General features: G+C 40.9%; 2 protein-coding genes and 1 non-coding gene across 4 annotated transcripts in view; all 3 read right to left on the reverse strand.

Annotated features, from left to right (window-relative positions):
- cpne7 (copine VII) overlaps positions 1-10497 on the reverse strand; it is a 31861-nt gene extending 21364 nt beyond the window's left edge. For both annotated transcript variants that reach the window (XM_085411193.1, XM_085411185.1), the window contains exons 1-3: positions 10324-10497; positions 4718-4900; positions 4382-4456 (exon numbers count right to left, since the gene is read on the reverse strand). In XM_085411193.1, the coding sequence (XP_085267319.1) occupies positions 4382-4456; positions 4718-4900; positions 10324-10497 (432 nt within the window). The remainder of the gene's footprint in view (positions 1-4381; positions 4457-4717; positions 4901-10323) is intronic.
- A 6164-nt stretch (positions 10498-16661) lies between these two features.
- Positions 16662-21764, reverse strand: rpl13 (ribosomal protein L13). Its single transcript, XM_085402059.1, has 6 exons — positions 21687-21764; positions 21139-21256; positions 20165-20306; positions 18054-18227; positions 17269-17325; positions 16662-16864 (listed from the first exon to the last, which is right to left on the reverse strand). Exons 2-6 carry the CDS (start codon positions 21240-21242, stop codon positions 16706-16708), a joined length of 636 nt encoding a protein of 211 aa, XP_085258185.1. The 5' UTR covers positions 21243-21256; positions 21687-21764; the 3' UTR covers positions 16662-16705.
- Positions 17013-17087, reverse strand: LOC146678649 (small nucleolar RNA MBII-202). The gene has a single exon (XR_014912676.1). It is a non-coding gene; the product is annotated as a small nucleolar RNA MBII-202 (small nucleolar RNA).
- Positions 21765-22418: the final 654 nt, after the last annotated feature.

Consider the following 22418-nt stretch of genomic DNA (forward strand, 5'->3'; position numbering starts at 1 on the left):
ACTATTTTGTGCCTGTCAAACTTTATTATCTTTGACATTTTTAGTTGATTAAGTTACAGAAATAGAAACATTTCTTTGACTAAATGTGTTTTTGTGACAGGCTACAAGTTAAAAATGGTTGGGTTCTTTTAGCTGTCTGTTATGTGTAGACAAAATATTGGTTAATCCCTTGAGTTAATCTTTTTTTCCACTTGAAAGATACAGGTCAGTGTTTATGGCTCAACAAACAAAAACAGTCCTCTGAAAATAGTTAGGTTGAACTAAAAACCAGTGGAAAAGCAGCCTCCAAAGAGAAATTGTGAAAGACCTTCAGAAAACCTGGGAAATGATTCCTCAAGACTACGTACTAACAAGAAACTCTGACTCCCTGGAAGCAAAATATAATAAAATGACTGGCTTGTAGTATAAATGATCTCTACTTTCTTTCAGAATACTCCAAAGCTAGTCTTTACTGATTTGTTTCTTATTTATTTGAAATCCTTCGAATGCTGCTACATTGTTCTACAGTGCCTACATATTTTATACTCTGTAAATGACACCTTACATTTGTAAAAAAATTACACGGTAAATGCAAATTACAGGTTGCAGTCTACCTGCTTGCTTGTAACAGTAATATTTCTGTGCACATGCATATGCACATAATTCTATGTTTTTTATTGTAAAAACAAATAGTTGAAGCTCGTTGTGATCATTAGCATTTTTTCTTGGAGTGGCTTTTACTTGGTGTAGGATTAAACCAGGGCGTGGAGAGACACCTTAGCTAGAAGCTTACTGATGTGTCAGGTTATCACCTCAACTTGTGAATTTACATTGTTATAGATGTAAACGTTACCACAACAAAACAGTAAAGTTGTGCTAGTTATCAGATTTTTTTCCACTTTCCACGTTTGTTTAGAGAGGAAGAAGTTCAGCTTGTAAGAAACACAGTGCACCTTCTGCTGCTCCCATTGTGCTGTCTGTCCACCTCACAGAACACAAGGCTTTGCTTTCTGCTTCTGTGTTAAACTGGCAGCAACATTATATCAAATTGCCAGAACTGTGGCTCTAAAGTAAGCATGCCCAGGGCTAGACAACGCTTGTGATGACAGGGAAGGAAAGGCTTCATTTTTTATTTTTTTATCACCCAGTTTGTCCTGACAAGAACAACTAGCATGTAAAATCTTTGTAAAAATGTAGGCAGGTGTGCTCTTTCCATCTTTGCCAGGGCAGCAGATTAAGTAGTATAGCGTGAGTAGATTGTGATCTATTTTAATAGCTGTTTAAGGATTATAGTATTAAAGTTAGAATGAGGATTTGCCTGTGGCTACAGACATTTTCACACCCAAAAGAGTTGAGCCTGAGACCCTAAATGTCTGAAGCAGTCGGATGCGACATTAAGCAGCCTTTACCAGCCAGCTGTCTTTACAACTGTTAAGTCCAGTTGCACTGATGAAGGCTTTCAGCTGAAACACACCTGCTCTGCCCTTTAATAAACATTAAGAAGTATGTTTGTTCAAAAGTGCAGAAGATATGTGAGAAGAGTGCACAAAAAGAAGAGTGCACTAATTGCCTGGTGAATTCACACCTCCAGGAAGCAGGACACATGACAGCATGGGGTAGCACTCACGTGGGAAAGGGCAACTTCAGACGTTGCCCCAACATGATTCCCTGCACATTTTCTGGGAGTCATGCTTGAAAACAGCTTCTGTCTCACGCTTGAAGATATGGTTTTTGCTGCTTGTTATACATAAGGCAATAATACAGTGAGCACAGAAAGGAGCAGGCTCATGCTTTTGCATATGAAAAGCAATGAAAATATATTTGTTTGGTAAAGAATAGAGCAGGCTGTATAGCAGCAGCAAGCTGTCTGCACATTAATGGGCACACTGCAAACAGTAGATGCTAACAGGCATTTTTGGTGTGGATCTACTGAGCTCACTACCTAACTATATGGCAAAAGTATACTTTCTCAGTTCATTCTCTTACTTATCTTAACGTTGTCTGAGGTGAGATCCACGGGGTCTGACTTTGAATTTAACTAGTAATTATGTAACCTCAAATACCTGGTGCGTTACCTAATCCTGGTCCCATGGGTTTGATAATGCATCATGTCAATGGGGGTGTAGAAGTACAAATATGTGTCTATAAATCTAGGATGTTTTTTTTACAAAGAAAAAAACCTCCTACATTATCTCCATCGTGTCTCATATAATATGCTACAGTAAGAATATTTTCTGTTTTGTTTTTTTTACGCGTAGCAAGTAAAGTATAATGAAGAGCTACACTATTATAAATCGACAGAGGCATGTTTTTAATGCCATTATGCGTGTGCCACTACAGCATTACGGATAATGGTTCAGCATTGTGCTTGTGCACTGAATTCTCTGCGCTTGTGCAGATGAAATGGTCAGATTATTCCTTTTTTTTTTTTTTTTTTTTTTTCTTTGGAAGTGACATCAGAAACAGCAGCATGTGACATCACGTGATGGCGGAGCTTCAGTTCATCCTTTGTCATCCTTTTTTTTTTTTTTTTTTTAATAGGACAGGGGGAAAGAATGAAAGAAAGAGGGGGAGAGGAAGAAAGAAAACCAAAGGGGAGAAGAGACGGTGAGAAGGGGGGGAAGAGAGAAAAAAAAAAAAAAACTCCTGGGTCACCTGTATGGAGAGAAAGAAAAACAAAAAAAACAGGGGAGACAGCAAACAACAAAGAGCAACATAATAATAATAAAAAAAAAAAGCACCATCACAATAAACTAGCTAGTCATAGATATCAATAGTTACTAAATAATAAACGATATTGTGCAGCACGCAAGATAGACAGCGCACAGTGTGCTTTGAGGCAGCAGCCAAGAAAGCTGTAGTCCGCATCTGTGAATACCCATGTGTACACCTGTGTGCATACCTGTGTGGATCAGCATGCTTGCATTCCAAAGGTTTCTCCATGTAATGATCTGCTAGAGAGTGTGGGGAGCCACAGCCCTGTCCTCTATCAAGCAGGTATGGAGGAGATCAAAACTCCAGACATCCAGAGGCACCCAGAACACAAGAGACCAAGGAAGACCCACAGAGGGGCAGCCGCGCCACTGTCCCAGTAAGAGCTAAGGAGAGTCCCAGATGAGAGCTCATTCAGCAGCCGCGGAGCAGAAGCCAGGGGGAGTTGCAGTGACGCGCCCGTGAGCTCCGCCGGCAGCCAGCTGTGCCTGAGTGACCGAGCCCCAGGCCGAGAGGCCGGGGGCGAGAGGCCGGGGGCACCCCACCTCCAAAGTGGCCCGAGCGAGCCCCAATAAGCGGCCGCCAAGGAGTGAGCCGGTGTGTACCCGGACACCCACCCCCAGATACAAAGAACCACCAACGCACCGATACCTGAGGGAGTCCGCCACCGGCAGGGGAAGTGGTGGTGGGTGGAGATAGGCCTCCAAACCTTGGAGGGCCCGAGATGTCCCCAGAGAGGTGGCGCCTGATACCCAACCTGACATATAGACACAGACATACAGGCACACACAGACACAAACATCCATTCCCACCCTCATGCTCTCATATGTACTTCACACTCAACCGACGTGGAGACAGACATAAAGGGACGCTGTATACACGATCACACTCCCCAAGCGTACTCTACTAACCGGGTCTAGGTACCCTTGCCCCTGGAGGGGGGAACTGCACCCAGACCCAGGTGGTCAGATTATTCCTTTGTGAGAATCCTCACCATTCCCCTCGAGAGCTTCATAATGCATTTGCTTTTTAAATAAATTCTAAATCTGGCAAAAGACTGAGTGATTCGTTTTTTTGCCTGTATTCAGTAAGTGAAGAGAACCAAGGAGGTGAAGTTTGTTGTCTGTGTGTGTAAGATGGGGCTGAATTTAAATCACGCTTTGTACTTTTGCTCACACCAAAAACATGCAGGAGACCGACGCAAACACGGGAACATCTGTACTGTGTGTGACAGTCCAGCCCGGTGATAATAACGCTGTCAGACTTTGCAGCAGCTTGTCCACCATGAATTCATTAGAGAAAGGAGAAGATGAGATTCTTTTGTGTATTTCCCGACCTGAGTGGAGGGTTGCGTGATTACCTTGTCATGTTTTGATGTGCTACCGCCACTGGCTTGTTAACTATAAGATGCTGGATAATGAACCAAGAGCTATTCTCTTCCACATTTGACACATGATTTCTTGTGCATTCATCATTTCTTATGGATTCTCTTGCTTCCCTGTGCGCTTTAGTGGGAATGCCTCTCCGTGCCACTAAAACGGACACTACCATAGAGAAGATGTCTGACTTATAAAATAAAATTACACCGCTACAGTGATACCAAGGAGCAACACAGGGCTAATGTGTTATGTGTTCAAATTAGTTCATTCATCAGAGCAGCAACATTACACACGCAATGTCAGGAACCTACTGTGATGGTGGATTTGCCGGCATATTTCCCATACTTGAGCAACAGAGGTTTCACCATCTTCTTTTGGGCCACTATCTGCAAAGAACAAGATAAACAAAACGTTTGGCCTTGAGCCCTCAGCGGCAAACAGCAGTATATAGAGATCTGAGCCTTTGCCATCACTAATAAGTATGAATCATTTACTGCAAGCGGTGCAGCAAATATACACCATTTACCAATAAAGACAAAAGGGGGCATGTTTTAGTGCTTTTACACCAACAAATCCCAGTTATTAGACCACAAATCTGGAGCTACAGCTGGCAAAAATGGGTTAGTAAGACAGCAGCATCTGTTTACCTGGCCAAGAGTGCACTCCACCCCTCCCAGAAAGTCATCATCACGGGTTCCGATGCTGTGAGTGCCGTGGATGTCGTAAACCTCAAATCGCAGTTTCTGAACCTCCTCGAAGTAGTAATCCAGCGAGAAAACCTTGCCAAAGACTGGGTGCAAGTTGCTCTTGATCACTTCTGTCCTGTCCAGCTGAAAGAGAACATGATGAATGAACTTTTGAATGTCAACACTAGTTTATCTAATGTTCCTAATTATGACAGACTGTATGCATTTGTAAAGAAATGAAGCCCCCCTTTGACAGACTGTCTTATAGTGTTTTACATCGCATGTAGGAAACAGAGTCAGCTTCTTTACAAAGAAGGGCAGACGTTATTATGTTTGTCATGAGGATGATACGAGAGATGATTGGAGGGCTCTGACATTTAATCTCAGCTTAGAGGAAACATCCATGCTTGTCTTTGACTGCCTGACAAGGAAAAGCTGATCTCTCTGGGGCCCCATCTGTTCGTGATGTAGAATTTAGCTCTCACACAGTTGCATGAACATTTCCACACTGCCCAATTTGTCACAAGAACAAATCATCATTGAGCATTTTGAAGTCAACAGCGCTTTAGTACTGGTAAATTTAACAAGAACAATAAATATACACAGGAAAAAAAAATTGTCACGAATTTCCAAGATTAACCAAATGCGCGTTGATAAGCGATGTTTGGGACTTAAAGCTAAATGTGTAAATAGTTGAATGACCCAGAAGGGAAAAGACCCACCAAGGTGCATTATATGGAACTGATCTATCGGCAGCAAATGAAGGACTGAGGAAGGTTTAAGTGCTCATCCAAACGACACAGTCCAAAGTCATTTCTTCATTGTCAGCGGGGCAGGTCCACACTTTGCTTTTGATTACTTTACAAACGGTTGACAGTGTTTTCCCATTTCTCATCTCTCGCTTTGGGAGAGTCTATAAGCTGAAGGACTGAACTGGAATAAGAAGCGTGATTCCTGCATCACGCACAACATTTTATACATCTAATCTACAAATCAAAGCACAAAGATCAAGCAAATATCTCAGATCACAAGCCAACAGCTTCTTGTAATCGATTTTCTTGGTCTTTTGAAAGGTATTTCTTCATTTTGTGATTTTTAGAGTGATGCCAGTCTTCCAAGATCTGTGGAACAATATAATATTTATACATTTAAAATGGTTTTTTTCTTCCTTTTGAAGCCACTTAGGGTTTTTATAAATAATATGCCAAAGAATAATGATGCTGTCAACATAATTGGAACTGAAGCTTTCCTCTTGCATGCTATATTAAAGCATGATCTTTGCCACAGTGAATGATGGACTGTCTTCATCGTGACAAGGTGTGCATAAGCCGTGACACTTTCTTCATGGGGGAACATTATGGGAAATCATTAAAAAGCCTGCACAAGACATCAGTCAGCACTGAGGGAAGGAATTTGCTTTCACTTGGAAAGCTTCAGATCCTGCCTTTCACGAATAAACTCATACATCAACATTTAAGGTTATTCTTGGTGGCATTTCTCAGACATTTGAATGGACACCGACGATATTGAATAGAATATTGTGAAAGTTATAAAACTTCCTCGTCATCCTTTTCAGTGAATCCTCGCACGCAGTAAACAGAGTTGTTACCAACCTGGAAGAAACCCACTCATATTTGTGAATAGAAATGTTTCATTGTAGGACAATAAGGATGACTCAGAATAACTTGAGCTGAGCCCTCCCTCCAAGGAGACCCAAACCACATAAAGCCTCCCACCTACTCGGAAGCATCTTTATTGGTGCCACTTTACATGATAAAGAAGGGCATGGGCCCAAAACACCCATGCACGAATAATTCGACTGGAGTCCCTATAGTCCTGATGGGGGTTTTGTGCTTTTTTTATGTGAACAAATAAGTGCATCTAATGAAAATTGTAGGCTTTTTTGATATTTGGACAAACATAAAATGTTAAATTGTGCCTAGAGATAAAGTTAGTATTCAACCTCAACATCAATGGGCGTGCCATTCTTCTGCCAAAGAAAGAAAGAAAGAAAGAAAGAAAGAAAGAAAGAAAGAAAGAAAGAAAGAAAGAAAGAAAGAAAGAAAGAAAGAAAGAAAGAAAGAAAGAAAGAAAGAAAGAAAGAAAATGGACTCGAAATGACCTTAGGGTATTTTGCACAGTTGTGAATCAGTGTCTGAGATCAGAGTTTTTCAATGTTCAAAAAAAATTCCTTCAGCTGCAAGATGTTTTCTTGCTTGCGCTTTCTCCATTCCTTCTTTCAGAGACATTCCTTTATTGATTTGTTGGTGCATCTAGGATCATTATCCTGCTGAAAGGTCCACTTCTGGTTCAACTTCAGCTTTTGGTCTCATGTTATCTTCAAGCACTTTTTGTTATGATGCAGGATTTTTACTTGAATCAATGACTGTAAGCTGCCCATTCCCTAAGGCACCGGGGCAGCCCCACGATATAACACTTCCATCATAGTTGGTATGATGTTCTTTTTCTGAAAAGCTGTGTTTGGTCTTTGCCAAACATGTCTGTCTAGAGCATAGTCTTTCACAAAGCCCGGTGTTTGCCCTTTGTGTTCCCTCGCAAACTGCAGCTTTGCTCTAATGTACTTTATGGACAGCAAAGTGTTCATTGCATGTTTATTTGTTTTGTTTTTCCCTGCCGTGCCTCCTGGGCAGGTCAAATCTCACTGTAAATGCAGGAAGTTTTAACACAAACACTTGCAAGTGTTGTCGATCTTGTGATAACATTTAAGATGTTCTCTTAGGCTGAAATTTGCATGATGACATTTCACATTTCATGTGCATGTAAACACCAGAGTCACTGTATAACCTGTTAGCGCCCAGTGTATATGAGTTTCCACAATGTTTTAATTGTATTCTAAATTATTTTAATTGTTAATTTTAAGCAGTAATTTTTAAAAAAATGCTGGATGTAGCAAATATAATACAAATTAAAACTCATATATGCAAACTTTTGTTTTAATTGTCTGAAGATTTAATTTAAAAAATCAATTTTCAAGACATTTCTGGTAATTATTTAATGTTTTGAGCTTTAAAGGCTTTAAAGGGCTATAAGTCACATTCCACCTGTTACTCCCTGTCTTGTGTACACTGTAATCATTGGAGTTTGTTCTGATACTCACATTTTCAGTGTGAATAATCGACTCTGCTTTATTCATTTACATTAATAATGTAAACATTTTGTGTTATTTTTGAGGGGTGGGGGTTTTATCTGTAGACAGAGGATTACATGAGGCCAACCATTTCCATTTTTATTTACTTACTTTTTGCACAAATATAATGTAACTGATCAATTGTCAGTTTTTATCTTATTTTCCTCTATTTTTGTAATTCAGCTCCAGGTTAGTAATTCAGGGGGGAAAAGGATGTACTTGTTTCTAAACATATGTCAGACTTCTAGATTAATAACCAGAAAAGCTGTATGGCTAACAGCAATAATAAAAAGCAGGTGTTGCTCTATTGTTTCAAAGCAAGCAATGCAAAGAAAAAAAGAATTACCAGCTCAGACTTGGCCTCCTTTGTCACATTTACTCCTATTTATTCTTTACTGGCCTTTCTTGCCTATTCTTTCTCTCTTTGTGCCATCTGGATGGACAGATTCGGGATGAGTCTGATGAGTCTGTTTGTTGATAAAGGCTAATCAGAGCTACATAGGGTAGTTTGTGCTAGTCTGTGCATGACGCCTGTTTGCTTTTGGTGTGGGGCCAGAAACTATAAAGAGATTCCTGACATGGGAAATTCATTTCTATAATCAGTGCATTATTTAGGCTGCTTTATCATAACAAATACATGCAGCTTAAATTAGAGATCGAGTTTTGGGAATAACTAGTTTTCAGAGAAGCGTACAGGGTCCAGTTTACGTAAGAAGAGGACAAAATCTGCGAAAGCAGCACATGTCATGTGATCTTCAACCTGCCTCCTAATTTGCCCCGTGAGCAGGTGGTAAAAAAAGGTAATAGTTGAAATATGTGCAGCTTAAAAAGCCACTGGGGCCACGCAGCATGAGCTTAGATGATAGGAAGAGCGTGATATGGTGGCAATATGAGTGGGCTCTGCTTCTTACTCAGTTGCTGACGTAAGTAAACAATTTGCAGACGGGATGGTGCCGCCCAGAACTGAGGGATTTGACAGCAGAGCATTGGACAACTGGTGAATACTGTTATGATTGTCAAGACTCGGGTGGATGGATGGATGGATGGATGGATGGATGGATGGATGGATGGATGGATGGATGGATAGATAGATAGATAGATAGATAGATAGATAGATAGATAGATAGATAGATAGATAGATAGATAGATAGATAGATAGATAGATAGATAGATAGATAGATAGAGCTGTAGTGATGGCGCTATTATTTGATTTTTTTGTCAAGCATATGCTTCAGTTAGTGCAGCTAAAAATAGCCACTCATAAATTCATGCCACATTGAACCCAGGTCAGTCATCTCATGTAACACCCTCCCATCAAATTAAATCCCAGACAACTTCAAAGCAAGTTTTTATCGTCCCCACCTAAAAATAGCATCTCGAGGTTTCCACATTCATATAGCCCAAACATTAATGTGCGCACCTCCAACAAATGACTCCCATGTGGCCGGAATCTGTCAGGGTTAATCATCTCCCATTTCCCTGAAAACAGAGGCTTTTTCTAGATGAAGGGTTGCAGGGGAAAAAAATCTATATAATTAGATATCCTCTGCCACACATTAACACATCCTCTACTTAACGGAAACCTGCCTTTTGGCTCTCCCTCATGAACTAAATGACTTAATTAACAGGGAAATGAGAGAGCCGCTGCCTACACTTCAGATCAGCTTGGGACCAAACCAAGAAAGTAAACATTTTCAGCTGGAACACATCTCATCATGCTGCAAATTACCAACCCACTGTTTACCCATGTAGACAAGTGAATTATACTGCACATAATGTGAATCCGACAGGGCAGCGAACACAATTTGTGTGCGAGTTGTTTTAATTGTGGAGACAGACAGTGATGACTGCAAATGTATACTCCATTTGACATTTTCAATTCTGAATCAGGCATCTGTTGTGTAAGCCATGCTCTTTTCCAAAAGAGCAAAGAAAAAATAAATAAATAAAAAGAAAGGAAAAAAAATAAAACAGCTGCAAGTTCACCAAACCATTAACAGATTTATCTCCCTGGTCGATCATGTATGACTACACAGATTTTGTGACGACTGGAGAGAGACAGAGAGAGCAATATCACTCCCAATCTACAACATTTCACACATGACCAATCTTTAATCTTAGGTTTGTGATTCAAGGAGGGAAGAGAGCAAGTCTCCTCTGTGTTTCCCTGTGCAATTAACATTAATAACATTAAGAACACACGTTATTTAAATCACCTCAAGAGCCTGCATTTGAATATTTCAGCTCTCTAGATGTGTGAGTCAAGACTTCAATTCTTGAAATAATGCAGATAATGACTCAGGCAGGGAGATTAATAAATGAAGGTGGACTGCTAAGTGAGGAGATATTAGTCACACTTTTCCCTCCCAGAGGCTCACCTGTATATGTGCCAGTACTGAAGAATAAAATGAGGTCTCACCTCTATCCACTGTCCATCGTTCTGTACCATGAGTATGACGCAGGGGTCAGACTTATTCAGAGTGTCTCGGTCCAGCAGAGCTTTGCAAGACACGCGCAGCTCGACTTTGGTGACACAGGTAGCTGGACCACTGAGGCTGGTTGCAGGGGAGGTGGCCTCCAGAACATCATTCATCCTGGCTCAGGGCAAGAGAGATCTGCCAACCAGCGAAGCAGTGCGAGGTGAGGCTGTGGTGTAGCTCTGAGGGATGGAAAAATCCAGTGATAGGTTGAGGGATCTCGGTAAAGACGTGGCACTCTCACAGGAGACGGGCCCTTTTGACTTGGTACAGCTGTCAAAAAAAGAAAAACAGAGATTCTTGCTGAGTGTCAGGGGACCAAAGCAAACTCAAGCTGTTATTGCTGCCTGTCAGAGCTGTCCCCCCTCCTGAGGGTTATCATCTCACCTTGGTAACAGCGACAGAGAGGGCATGAAGATGGCAGGGTTGTGCCTTTAGGAGTCTAGTTCAAATTCCTGCAAAAATTCGTTTAAGATGATCAAGCTGAGTGCCACCTCTTATTCTAACGAGCTTTATTACAATATTTAAAGGGGAGAGAGCCCACCTGTATCAAGATTTCCCTGTATTTTCACTATTTTATCCTGTTTCAAGAACTGAATATGAGATGGCTGATGCGTTTAAATGATTTAAAGTGCATTTCCTCCTAATAAACAACAAGCAAATACGTGAAAGTAGATGGAAAGAATCATGGATCCAAAAAGGCGATGGGTTTAGCAGGTAGTAGTCAAAGAAAGGACTTTGATGGGTTTAATGTGGGCAGCGTACGCCCTGCTTAAGTGTCCTTGAGCACGGCGGTTTCGCACAACTAATAACCCCCCCTAAATGCTTTAAAGGTGGGGCTGTAATTTCCTCTAATATCACTGTAAATGTCACATCCTTATAATTCAAACGAAGAAGTGCAGCGCACTCGGCGCTTGGCTTTCAGCACCGAGGACAGCGCCCGTACGCGTCTTTCTCAGCCAGTTGTGAAACCACATGTTATCTCAAAGCATGAATCTGAACTCCAGAAAGCTCAAAACAGAGCCAGCATCAAAGGCTCCCAAATACGACCGCGCGCGTGTTATGAATCAAACTTCTGCTCAATCCACCGGTGAAATTTACACGGAAGGCGGCTAAACGGCTACTTCACACTTTATCCCGGTGAATAAACGCCACCGCTCATCTGCAAGCTTCAAAACCCAACACCGGCCAAGGCTCAGGAGGGCAAAATAACAGCAACAGTTAAATACGAGTTAAAGCGTGAAGCGAACAGTCTACTTTCACAGCCTCGTGTATCGCTGGCTCATCTGACTCACTTCCGAGACTATTTGCAGCTGATCAAAAACTCAGCGGCACTTCACCAAACCGATAAACTGCGCTTACAGTCGGGTTAAGCGGGAGACTCACTTCCTACCTGAAGCTGTTTCTCTTCTTGAGCACACTTGTTTAATCCGCTCCCATAACACACTGCTTGATTTTTGTTTTCTCCGCCGAAACTCATTGGCTTAGACTGGTGAGGAGGGAGTAGGCTCGGCTTGTAGGGATGGGGAGTGGAGAGAGTCCAGCTGCTGATGTAAGGGATGGGCTTTTCGTTGGGACTCGATTATTTTGAGTTCAGTTAGAAATCGAGTCCATAAAAGAAAGAGGTAGGGAAAAGAGGCTGTGGGAAAATGCTGGGATCTGGAAGCTCAAAACCTGAGGTGGAGGCGTGCGTAGATCTTGAGTGATTTAGTTAAATTCTTGTCTATAAACACAGACATAGCATTATTTTCATGTTTAACCCGCCTCCATAAGGTGTCGCTCATTTCTATCTGCTAATTCTCTGCTGCCTTTGTGGATTTTGGACCAGGATTTAGACAGATATGCCATTCAGATTGTTTTCCAACACAATACTACTGTTTATGACCAAATGTTCAACTAGTTATTACAGCAGCCTCCCCGCTCAGGATTAAGTTGCTTACTGAAGATTATGAGGATAGAAAGAGCAGGATGCACTGAAATATGTGCAAAAGAGAGGGGGAACGACGCTTCTTTATGTAAGCTGAACTGCATGCAGCATTTGTGTTTTTTCTTTATTTTCTATACTGCAGTGGTAAAAATAATGTGGTTAGCATATGTGTAAGTGACCTCTGTGAGCTGAAGCTCAGGCTTCGGGCACATTACCGGTTTTATTTTTCTTTCTACTCTTTGATGCTCTGTGATGTTATTGACATCCTGAAAGTGGCCATTTCAGGCACACAGATCTGGCTTTCAGAACAGAAGCCCAATCCTCTTGCTTTTCTGTTTGGACAGGGGCTGACCGAAAGGGAAGGTGGCCTTAAGCATGTTTCAGACAGAGCATGAACTGATGGGCTGTAGCAAGGAAGAGTACATGAAATGAAAATTTTGGAGTCAACAGTGAACACAATAGTGCCCCTTTCGCCATCCTCCTCTGCGTGTTTCCCATTTACGGGACCGTCTTTCAACAGAAACCATTCATTCTGCACTGAGATTCATCCTTTTAGTAGTATTGTCAGGTTTTAAACAGACATACATAAAACTGCAAGAGGAAGTTCAAAAGAACTGCTCATCCAGCAGCAGCACATCGCAATCAAATCTCCGTGTGGAAGCTGCAGACAGCTAAAGACAGGTGACTTTTCTACCTTTGCTAAATACACACATGCACCCACAAGTAATAAACAATATGTGCTGAGTCCACGCACGCACAAATGCTCCAAGTCAAGTGTAAAGTTGCCTTCAGTAAAAATGACAATGAATTGATTCACAGAGTGGTTTTTCAATCACTTGACAGCTGTGTATGTTATATAATGTATTGTTTCTACACTGCGTCTATGCTTGGACCTTTTCACAGTCCACCCACAAATGTATTATTTTCCTGAATGTATTTCCAGATATTGCATAACATTCATACATGGCGCTGACAAAAAAACATCAGCTCTCGAGTTTCTGCAAAACAGCACTGAAGGCCGTGAGAGACAAAGCAGTTGACGAAAACAGAGAAAATGTAAGAACTCAAAGTAAGAGCTTAGTTCGAGCTGTCTGAAAGCAACTTGTGCAGCTGGCTGTTAGTCATTGTGGCAAAGTGAATGACAAAAGTAAAGTGTAGGCTTCACATTTTAACATTTTATTCCAAAAGCTTTTTAAACCTCACGGTGCTAAAATGTCCTTCGGATACGTGGAACATTCTTTGCTTTCATTTGACTTGCGCCGCATTAAAATCTGGTCTTTATATCAAGAGGATGTGAGGCTTTGAGAGGCTTTCAAAGCAGATGGGCAGGTCAATAAAATCATTCCAGCAGCACGAGATGTAAAACATTTGGCTCCCTGCTTCTAATTAACTACTCTGCTGAGATGATCACCATGTTACTCATTCAAAGTAAATAAATAAAAATGCACACGCATTGCTCTCAAGTTGATTTTACGTGTGAAGCACTTCAGACAAAAGAAGCCTGGATCAGCGGCCAGTGTTTAACGCGCGCACACTGGCTGCTTTCCGACAGAGGCAGATCTCTCCTGGAGTTTTCACCCTCACTGCCTCTTCTTCCATGGGTATTCAGAGGTGGTATTAAGCGTCTGCTTTGGGGCACACACCTGAGCCCTGTTATGCCACAGCTCCAAACAACGACCATCTGCTGCTGCTGTGTCGGTTGAGCACCTCACAGGACGTTCCCTGCGTTTACACATGGATTATCTATTCCGAGTCCCCCTGCTGCTTCTCCCCAGTCACATTCAGTGCTTGCCTTGGTGCTGCTGACCACATTGCATGTACAATAACCCAAATAGGAGGATCTCTACACATGGTCTGGTGCACTCAGATTTTTTTTTTTTTAGTCTAGTCAAGCTCCCTCAGTGCATTTGTGTAAAATTTTCCACCAGCAGCTCCACTGAGTGAAGGTATTTCTGTCCACAGGAAGGTTTTTAGAGGGTTTCAAAGACATTATTGATTCTAAAGTTTTCTTACCGGTGATGGAAGCTGCAATCTCCAGGCGTCATGTTTGACTCGTTTTAACACTGTGGTCAAAAAGGTTGCAGTTCCCCTTTTACAAAGGGTAAACCATAGAGAAGCTCACACTGCCGGATGCCCGGCCTCACTGACTGCAATTGGACGTCAAACAGTCAATGTGAGATGTTTTGTTGAGCAGCAAAAAAGAAGAAGACATTCAGCTCATTCAGCTCTCCACGCTATAGATTAAGGTGAGACAGGGATATGGATTTATTCTTTAAAAGTGTATCTGAGGTAGTGAGTGTGTGATTACTTGCTGAATAAAGGAGTTAAAGGGATTGTTAAAGTTGTTAAAAGAATTTCTGTCCATCAACTAAAAACAAAGTCACTCATCTCTGGGCGGCTTTTTTATGATCTGGGGTACATTGACTTAACAATCTTCTCCTGCCCGGTGGCTGGGCCCTCTATCCTAATCCACAGGATGGGTAAAATGCAGGGAATGAGATTCCCGGCAGAAATCAATAAGAATATCTATATTTTGTTAAGCATTTAATGCAGCATTGTAAAACAGGAAATTCATCCCAGTGGCCATTAATGAGACACGGTGATAGTTGAATGCGTCCATCCTGATTAAATGACTGCACATAAATGGCAGATAAGCCATTTAGTTGGGGTAGCAATATTTCTAAAGGCTTTTTTTCTCTGTGTATCGGTTATTTTGCAAAGCCCGATCATACGACTAACATGACTATCCATTTGAGCTCCTATCAGCCATATCAATCACCCCTGTCCAACCAACCTGACTGTCCACTTACCTTCATCAGCTGAATTATTTATGGACGTCCAGACCGCAGGACCACAGAGACACTCTAAGGAGACTCAAGGGCACGGAGTCCCCCACATCCTGCTTTTTTATTTCCAGCTTGTGTACGTTGACTTGCTGAGCATACAGAATCTTTGACACTTTCCTCACAGTGTAGTGAGTAATGCATTGGAGGCAGGAAATCTCACTCCATCAGCGAGATTTTGTGTTGTTCTGCTCCGGTGTTGTTTTGTATATTTATTCATTTCATTTTATCAGAACACCCACAGAACACAAAATGCAAAATGTGCAGAGCCTCGGCTGTAATAGCAGGGCTTTACATAAGTCTTGGTTCATGCCTGCCAGATAAAAGTCGAGAATTTAACATTCAGCTTTGTTTTCCTGCAGCGGTTCAATGTAAAACTTTCCAACTTTCTTTCTGTCTTCTATTACCGTCCACCTCTCCTGACCTTCTTTCCAGGCTTTTGTTGATATCCACTCACCTTTGCATTGCCATGCTGTAAATAATATACAGGTCTTTTAATATTTTAGCAATCAGTTTTTTCAGAGGATCTTCCTGGCTTAAACCCTGCTTTAAACTTGAGTTTTGTTTTGTTTTTGGGCCACATTAAGAAAAAACTGAAGGATTTAACTGGAGTATTTCCCACTCCTGAGTTACTGATACGCTGATTAAGAGTATGAAATTATCAAGTTTGACACATTACAAAAGATAATATTAATTTAGAACTACTCGATTTATTTGAAGTCCGCATCAATGATCTACATGTTGTACCTACAGTGCCCCCTACTGTTGTAAATGCGTCAGTTATACACGCTGAACCAAATTTAGAGCAAGTTCACAGCTGCTGCACTACAGACAGATGTGTCCCAGTGTTGTACTGGGGACTGGTCTCTCAACTTTTAACCCCACCAATCTACTCTGCAGCTGACCAGGACTCATAAATGTAATACAAAAAGTAAAATAATTGAACTTTGACACAAGTCACAGATGTGAATTAAATGCCGTGTGGGCTGTTTTTAGTATCCACATATCTGACTGCCATCCAAAGCACCTGCTGGATTAAGACCCTATCAACATGTTTTTGGATTAACTCGTGTTTTCATAGATGTTTGAATCTTAGTGCCCAAACTGGGTTTCTTTCTCCTCTCATTATAATGCAAAAACTTGGAATATATTCAGATCCAGCATATTGTCACGTATCAGACAGCAGTCGTAACCCAACAGCTATTTTAAACTGATTTTATACTATGAAATGGACTGCCGTGAAGACATCCTCCAAGGTTCTGACATTTTTTAAATATTTGATTAGAATACATTTATCTACCGAGTTCTTCCTTCACTCGTGCTCTCCAAGCACCTCTCCAGGTTTTATGAAATGCAACCTGGTGGTGTTCGTGTGTAATGTTGCTGACAGAAGCGCACGACTTAGCTCTCTCCCTGACGAAGAAATACAATTTTGCCAGCTTATCTATGATTAGCTCGTGAAAACTGCCATCTGTCAATCTAAATGAGATTCATGACATTCACACCTTACTCTTTTTAAACACTTTATTTTGCAAAGTTCCATAGTGACTATTTTCACTTCTTCTTCTCCACGTCCTGCTCAGCAGCCTCTTTGGCTCTCTTGGCACGAATGCCGAATAGACGAGCATTAGCGCGAGCCATACGCAGGCTGGCGAAAGCCTTGAAGTTCTTCTCATCCTCGGAGATAACCCTGGCCTTCTCCTTCTTGTGCACCTAAAGAAGAAAAACAAAATGAGGGTTAAGACACACACCGAATACTGCAAAATGAGGGTTTTCTCCAAATCCAAAAGCCTGAGTCTAATTTTGAGAATTTAACATTTTGTGAAAATCAGTTCAGCTTTCTAGCTGATTTTTTATTTTTGTGAACAGCAGTCATCAGAAAAAGGGTTCAAGTGTTTCATCAAAGAAATACAGAGATTCCGGAGATTTGTCATCATCTGACTGCTGTAATGCAAAATGTTCAGACGGTTAATGCATCTTTTATCAGTCATTACTTCTGTAATACTGGTCCAGGTAAAACTGGCCAATAACGTCAGTGAAAACAAATCATCATCAGCCGTCTTAATCCTCATCTATAAACAGATACACAGGGTAACCTTGCAGGAGCTGTCACTTACAGTTCTGATGGGCATGACTGGACCAGTGAGCTGAGTGGCCATCTTGAGTTCCTCCTCCTGAAATGACAAAACAGTTAAATATTTTTAAAGGGAACAGACAGCAAGACTTTTCACTAGGGCATCAAATAAATGCTTATTAAGACCGTCTGGTTTGATTTCAATCACCCCAATGGGAATTGTACTTATATATTCACATTTAAAGGTGGCAGAATGTGGGAGTGCAGCTCATCTCCAGCAGTCAGCCTGGAATTATTATACTGATGCACGGCTGATTCGGCATGTTTTAATAATGATCTAACAGAAACCTTGAATTTCATCAGTACGCTTCATTTTCCAAGCTTAACGGAATTTCATAATTAGCAGACGTGTCCCCAGGTTACCTAGGTAACCTTAAATCCCATGGAGTCTAAAGGAAGCAGCCGAAAAGGTATTCAAATATCAAATTATCCTTAACACATAAAAAACTGCTGTAGTCTCTATAATCTCTTCTGCGTCTTATTTTAAAGGCATGTGCAAGTCTTATTTTAGCCATTTTTTTAATACATTAAAATTATTTTTTAAGTAATTTTAAATAAGGAAATGATACATTCACACCAAAGAGGGCTTCCAAAACTGTGCTTTTTCAGTTTCTATATACAGCCAACTCCTACTGGTCACTTGCTTTGGTTGAATGCTTCAACACTTGTTTTTTTTCCCTCAGGAAAATGAGCCAAACAAACAAAAAGTAAATTAATAACAAGGAGAAACACCAAAGTCTAATCTTTGTGTGCCATGTGAAAACTTACAGTGCTGTCTCCCTTCTTGGGGGCAGAAGCCTTCCTAGGGAACAGGATGAGCTTGGAGCGGTACTCCTTCAGGCGCTGCACATTGGCCTGAAGAGATTCTGTGGATCTGTTGCGGCGGCGAGGGTCCACTGAGATGCCAATGGTGCGGGCCGTCTTTTTGTGGATGCCAGCCGCCTGCGGGAACATTAGCACAGGAGGACTTGATCGTTTACAATTCTGATTTTGATCACGTGCCCTGTACATGATAAAACACTGATGTCAAGCTGTCAGCATAAAAGCGCTTCCTTTTCAAATAACAAATCTCAGCATTCAGAAAATGCGTTCAACGTATTCATCAAGCAAATGCAGCAGGTCCAGAGATTTGTCATAATCTGAACTGCTGTGATGCAAAACAAAGTGGTTGTTACATTCCTGAACACGTCTGCCATCAATGGTTAACGCGCTTGCTGGAGACATTTTATAGTTCCATGGGATACAGGGTCACTTGCAAAAACAAGATCACTTACTAGCTAGGGCTGCCACAAACGATTATTTTGATAGTCGACTAGTCACCGATTATTTTTGCGATTAGTCGACTAATCAGATCATCATCCACTGGACGTAAAACTACAGCTTATATAACTATCATTAGCTTACAGCTTTAAGCTTTTAAGGTGCTAACTAAAAATAAAGACAAGATGATAGTTTATTCAATTTTAATGAAATTTGCAGATTGTTTCGGTAAAGTTTAATAAACTCCTTGCTATCTAAAATATAACAGGACACCGGAGTATATTCTCCAGCATCTCACACTTCTGATAATCAGCTGTCTGCTTGACGTTTATTCAGCTGTGTAAAAACTATAACTTTAATCTCAGCCAAACCGATTTACTCAGGAACAAATAAAATACAAAAAAAAAAAAAAAAAAAAGCCAAACAACAACATTTTTAATTCATCTAAGTGACTCATATATATTTAACCTGAGTCGCGAAAGACGGTGGTGGGTTTGAAAACAATTTGCCGGGAGTCCGGTGTTCTCACGGCGCTAGTGACCTAGCCCCCGGCTAGCTATCGAGCTAGTGGGTAACAGACGTCTCCGAAAACGTCGGAGCGCTTTTGAAAATATGTGGTGGTGTCCTGATAAACTGAGCCGATATTTGAGGTTTACACAGCTACATTCTCGCCTGAAAATATGTTAAACGTTTATTTTGTGACCCAGAAAGAATAATAAGAGTAATATTAAAACTAACTAGCTACCGCCATTGTTGGAAACTAAGCTGGGCCGCGCTATGAATTCTGGGACACAGCTACTTCTTCTTCTTCGGGGTTTAACGGCAGCTGGAATCCTTGTACATGCAGTGCTGCCATCTTCTGTTTCAGTCCGTTATTACACTCTTAAATCCTGCTATTATTCCTGCGTCTTTTGCGATCTTACAAAGCTTCAAACGACACGTCGACTATTAAATCAGTCGTCGACGATTTTGATAGTCGACGTAATCGTGACTAGTCGACGTAATCGTGACTAGTCGACAAATCGTGGCAGCCCTATTACTAGCGATGGCCAATGATGAGAGCACAGCTGGCTATGACTTAAAAGTTCATGGATATTCATTACTTAGCTGATCAGACTCTTAGTTTAGCTCTCTTCATGATTAATTTTATGGCAGATAAATGATTTGATTTATACGGTTACACATGCATGAAAACACTAAAACTTGAGAAAACAAAAGTAGCCCTCGCGCTCGCAGCAGTTTCTGATTAAAGCTTATTTACTTTCTTCATACAGGGAGAACCTGATATTTTTGCCAAGGTAAAGGTTGACAAGATCATTAAGGTCTTCTACAGCCACAGTTCTTTGACTTGATAGTTTGTTCAAGTTTCCATCCACAATAACTCTAAATATCACTTCTGAAGTTTTTAGCCTCTAGCGCTTCATTTTGATAAAGAAATAAACTTCCACCAGACAAAACAGTTGCCAAACATCAGTTTGCCTGCAGCACTTGTGTGCAAGTGTGCATTTTAATTAATGCCGCACTGAATGTTTCATGTAACTTTAACAGTTTTAGGTCTAAAGAAATTAAAGATATGCTTTACCTTCTAATGAAACATTTACAGAGAACTATAATCGTACCTTCAGTTCCTCGAGGGTGAAGCCACGTCCGGAACGAACCTTGGTATGGTACCTGATAGTGGGACACCTAACCTGTGGCCTCAGTGGTCCAGCGACAGGGCGAGGAGCAATGCGGCGAGCTTTAGCCTGACGAGCCTTTCGCCTGAGGAAAAAGTTGGAAGTTTAGATCAACCAAAAGACCTTCTTAGACATCTGTAAGGACTCACAGTGAACAACTTCCTCGAAGGAGGATGTACTTGAGGGACAAATGTGTTTGCCTCTGAAAAGTAACTGACCCAAACAAAGACTGCCAAATAGGAAAGTAAAAAAGACACTCATAACATTCACTTCTAGGGCTGACACCACATGTAAAACACCAGGACACAATACATAGCATAACGCGCCACATAAACCATTAACTGCTAGAAAAGACTCCAGTCAGTTGTAGGGTCTACTAAGATTCACAGTAGAAAGTTACATCAGCTCTAAGACTACAGCGTCATGCTCCAACCTCAGTCTTATACCTAATCAGTGAAATATCAATATCAATTAAAAGAAGAAAAAAGCAAAACAAAAAACATTAAGTTTGCTGTATCTGCTTAGTTCAGTATAACTTTGCAGGTAAACAGATATGCCAAAATCGTAAAGACTGTCCTGCTTGACCAACAGCTTGATCAGCTGAAGTGGTGGCTCAAATCAAACAAGGTACAGTTACTTCAACCACTTTCTCAGTTTGTTTTATTTAATAGTTTAATAATGTCTCATGGGACTGAGGGACAGTTACACGCACGTTCACATAATACACGGTAACTACAGAGTATAAGAAACGTCTGTCAATGTAAATATTATATTGATGTACACATGGGATGAATCCTGGTTCCACAGGATGGTCTAGTTATCCTTTACGGGCCAAAAATTCCCACCATTTGAACCGAATTCGATGCTAACCATTTACGGGCACGCTAGCTCAAGTTAGCATACGTCCATGTCCTCACCTGCGGATCTTCCTGGCTGGCTGGTTGAACCAGGTGCGCACTCTTTTCTGCCAGTCTTTGTGAAAGTGAGGGTTCAGGATCATTCCATTCCGGCTGGGGGCCATGGTTGCCTGCTTCCCTGCAACACAGCGTGGCACATACACATGAGCGGATCGTCATGCCGGCGCACCTCCGCTTCATACAGTGCTAAGATGCTAAGCTAAAGCATTAACGAGGGGTCCGGCTACTTTCATGCCCCGATAATGTCCTTACAAACTACTACATGTAATAATCCATTTGTCATCGCCATTTCGGCATTCACGTAGGTTCATCTTTATTTAGTAGGACAGTGTTTAAACATAGCTACTGACAGCCATCGCTTCACCGGTCATCTCCATAAAAACATTAGCTACTTAGCAATTTAACACAAAAAATCATGATAATAATCACCTTATTTAAAAGATGACAAAAAGCACTTTTTCAGACTATAAGCTAAACTCACAAATACAAACAGAAAATCGAGGATTGAAACGGATTTTTGAAAATCTTTGGAGGATAACTTCACATACCTACAAGGGAGGAAAATGGCCGAAAGGAAAAAGGAAGTTGTAAGGCGGTGGATTGTGGGATATGTAACAACCAGCCAATCAAAGAGTGTGTAAAGGAGCATTCACCCCCTTAAAAACGGAAACGCCAGTCATAAGCGGTACTTCAAGTAATCTAGTGTAGAATAATAATTTATATCGTCTTTAGATGAGCAATACTAGGCCACGGTGAACATTAAGTTTCATTTCTATACAGATAGTGAAAAATGACACTTAACAAACCGTGCAAGGATAGAAATGGGTCGTTTGAGGCTTTAGTAGCTTGAGAATCGCACTTTTCATCTTTGAAAATGAAATAATTTAACGGGTGCCTTTTGTATTCACTTGGGTTATCTTTGTCTAATATTACATTTGTTTGATTTAATGATCTGAAACTTGAGTGAAATATGCACAAAAAAACTGTTTTTTGTTTGCAGTATCTTACATACGGATCAGCAATGTCTTTGTTCTATCGATTATATTTGTAATTATAACATAAAATATCACTAATGGCAGGAACCGAGTTGTGAAAAATGTTAGGATTGAACAATTTTCCAAAACATATGAACATAACAAAGTATAGAAATTCAGTAAAAAAAAAAATGTATATTTTTAAAAATCAAAACGTACTGTATTGTGCCCACGAAACTTTCAGGGCTATACCTTAGTTCATGTCCAACCACATGTACACAGATTTAATCTTTAAACTAGTACAAC

This window comes from Rhamphochromis longiceps, linkage group LG1 (assembly GCF_057381845.1).
Source record: "Rhamphochromis longiceps isolate RC_006_pf linkage group LG1, R_longiceps_female_GT1.1, whole genome shotgun sequence".
NCBI classification, from domain to species: Eukaryota; Metazoa; Chordata; class Actinopteri; order Cichliformes; family Cichlidae; genus Rhamphochromis; species Rhamphochromis longiceps.

Coding starts and splice junctions, on each gene's coding strand:
- rpl13 (XM_085402059.1), bottom strand. CDS start 21,242: ATGGCCCCCAGCCGGAATGGAATGATCCTGAACCCTCACTTTCACAAA. Junction 20,307..21,138: donor CCAGCCAGGAAGATCCGCAG/GTGAGGACATGG, acceptor CTTTTTCCTCAG/GCGAAAGGCTCGTCAGGCTA. Junction 17,326..18,053: donor CCAAGAAGGGAGACAGCACT/GTAAGTTTTCAC, acceptor TTGTCATTTCAG/GAGGAGGAACTCAAGATGGC.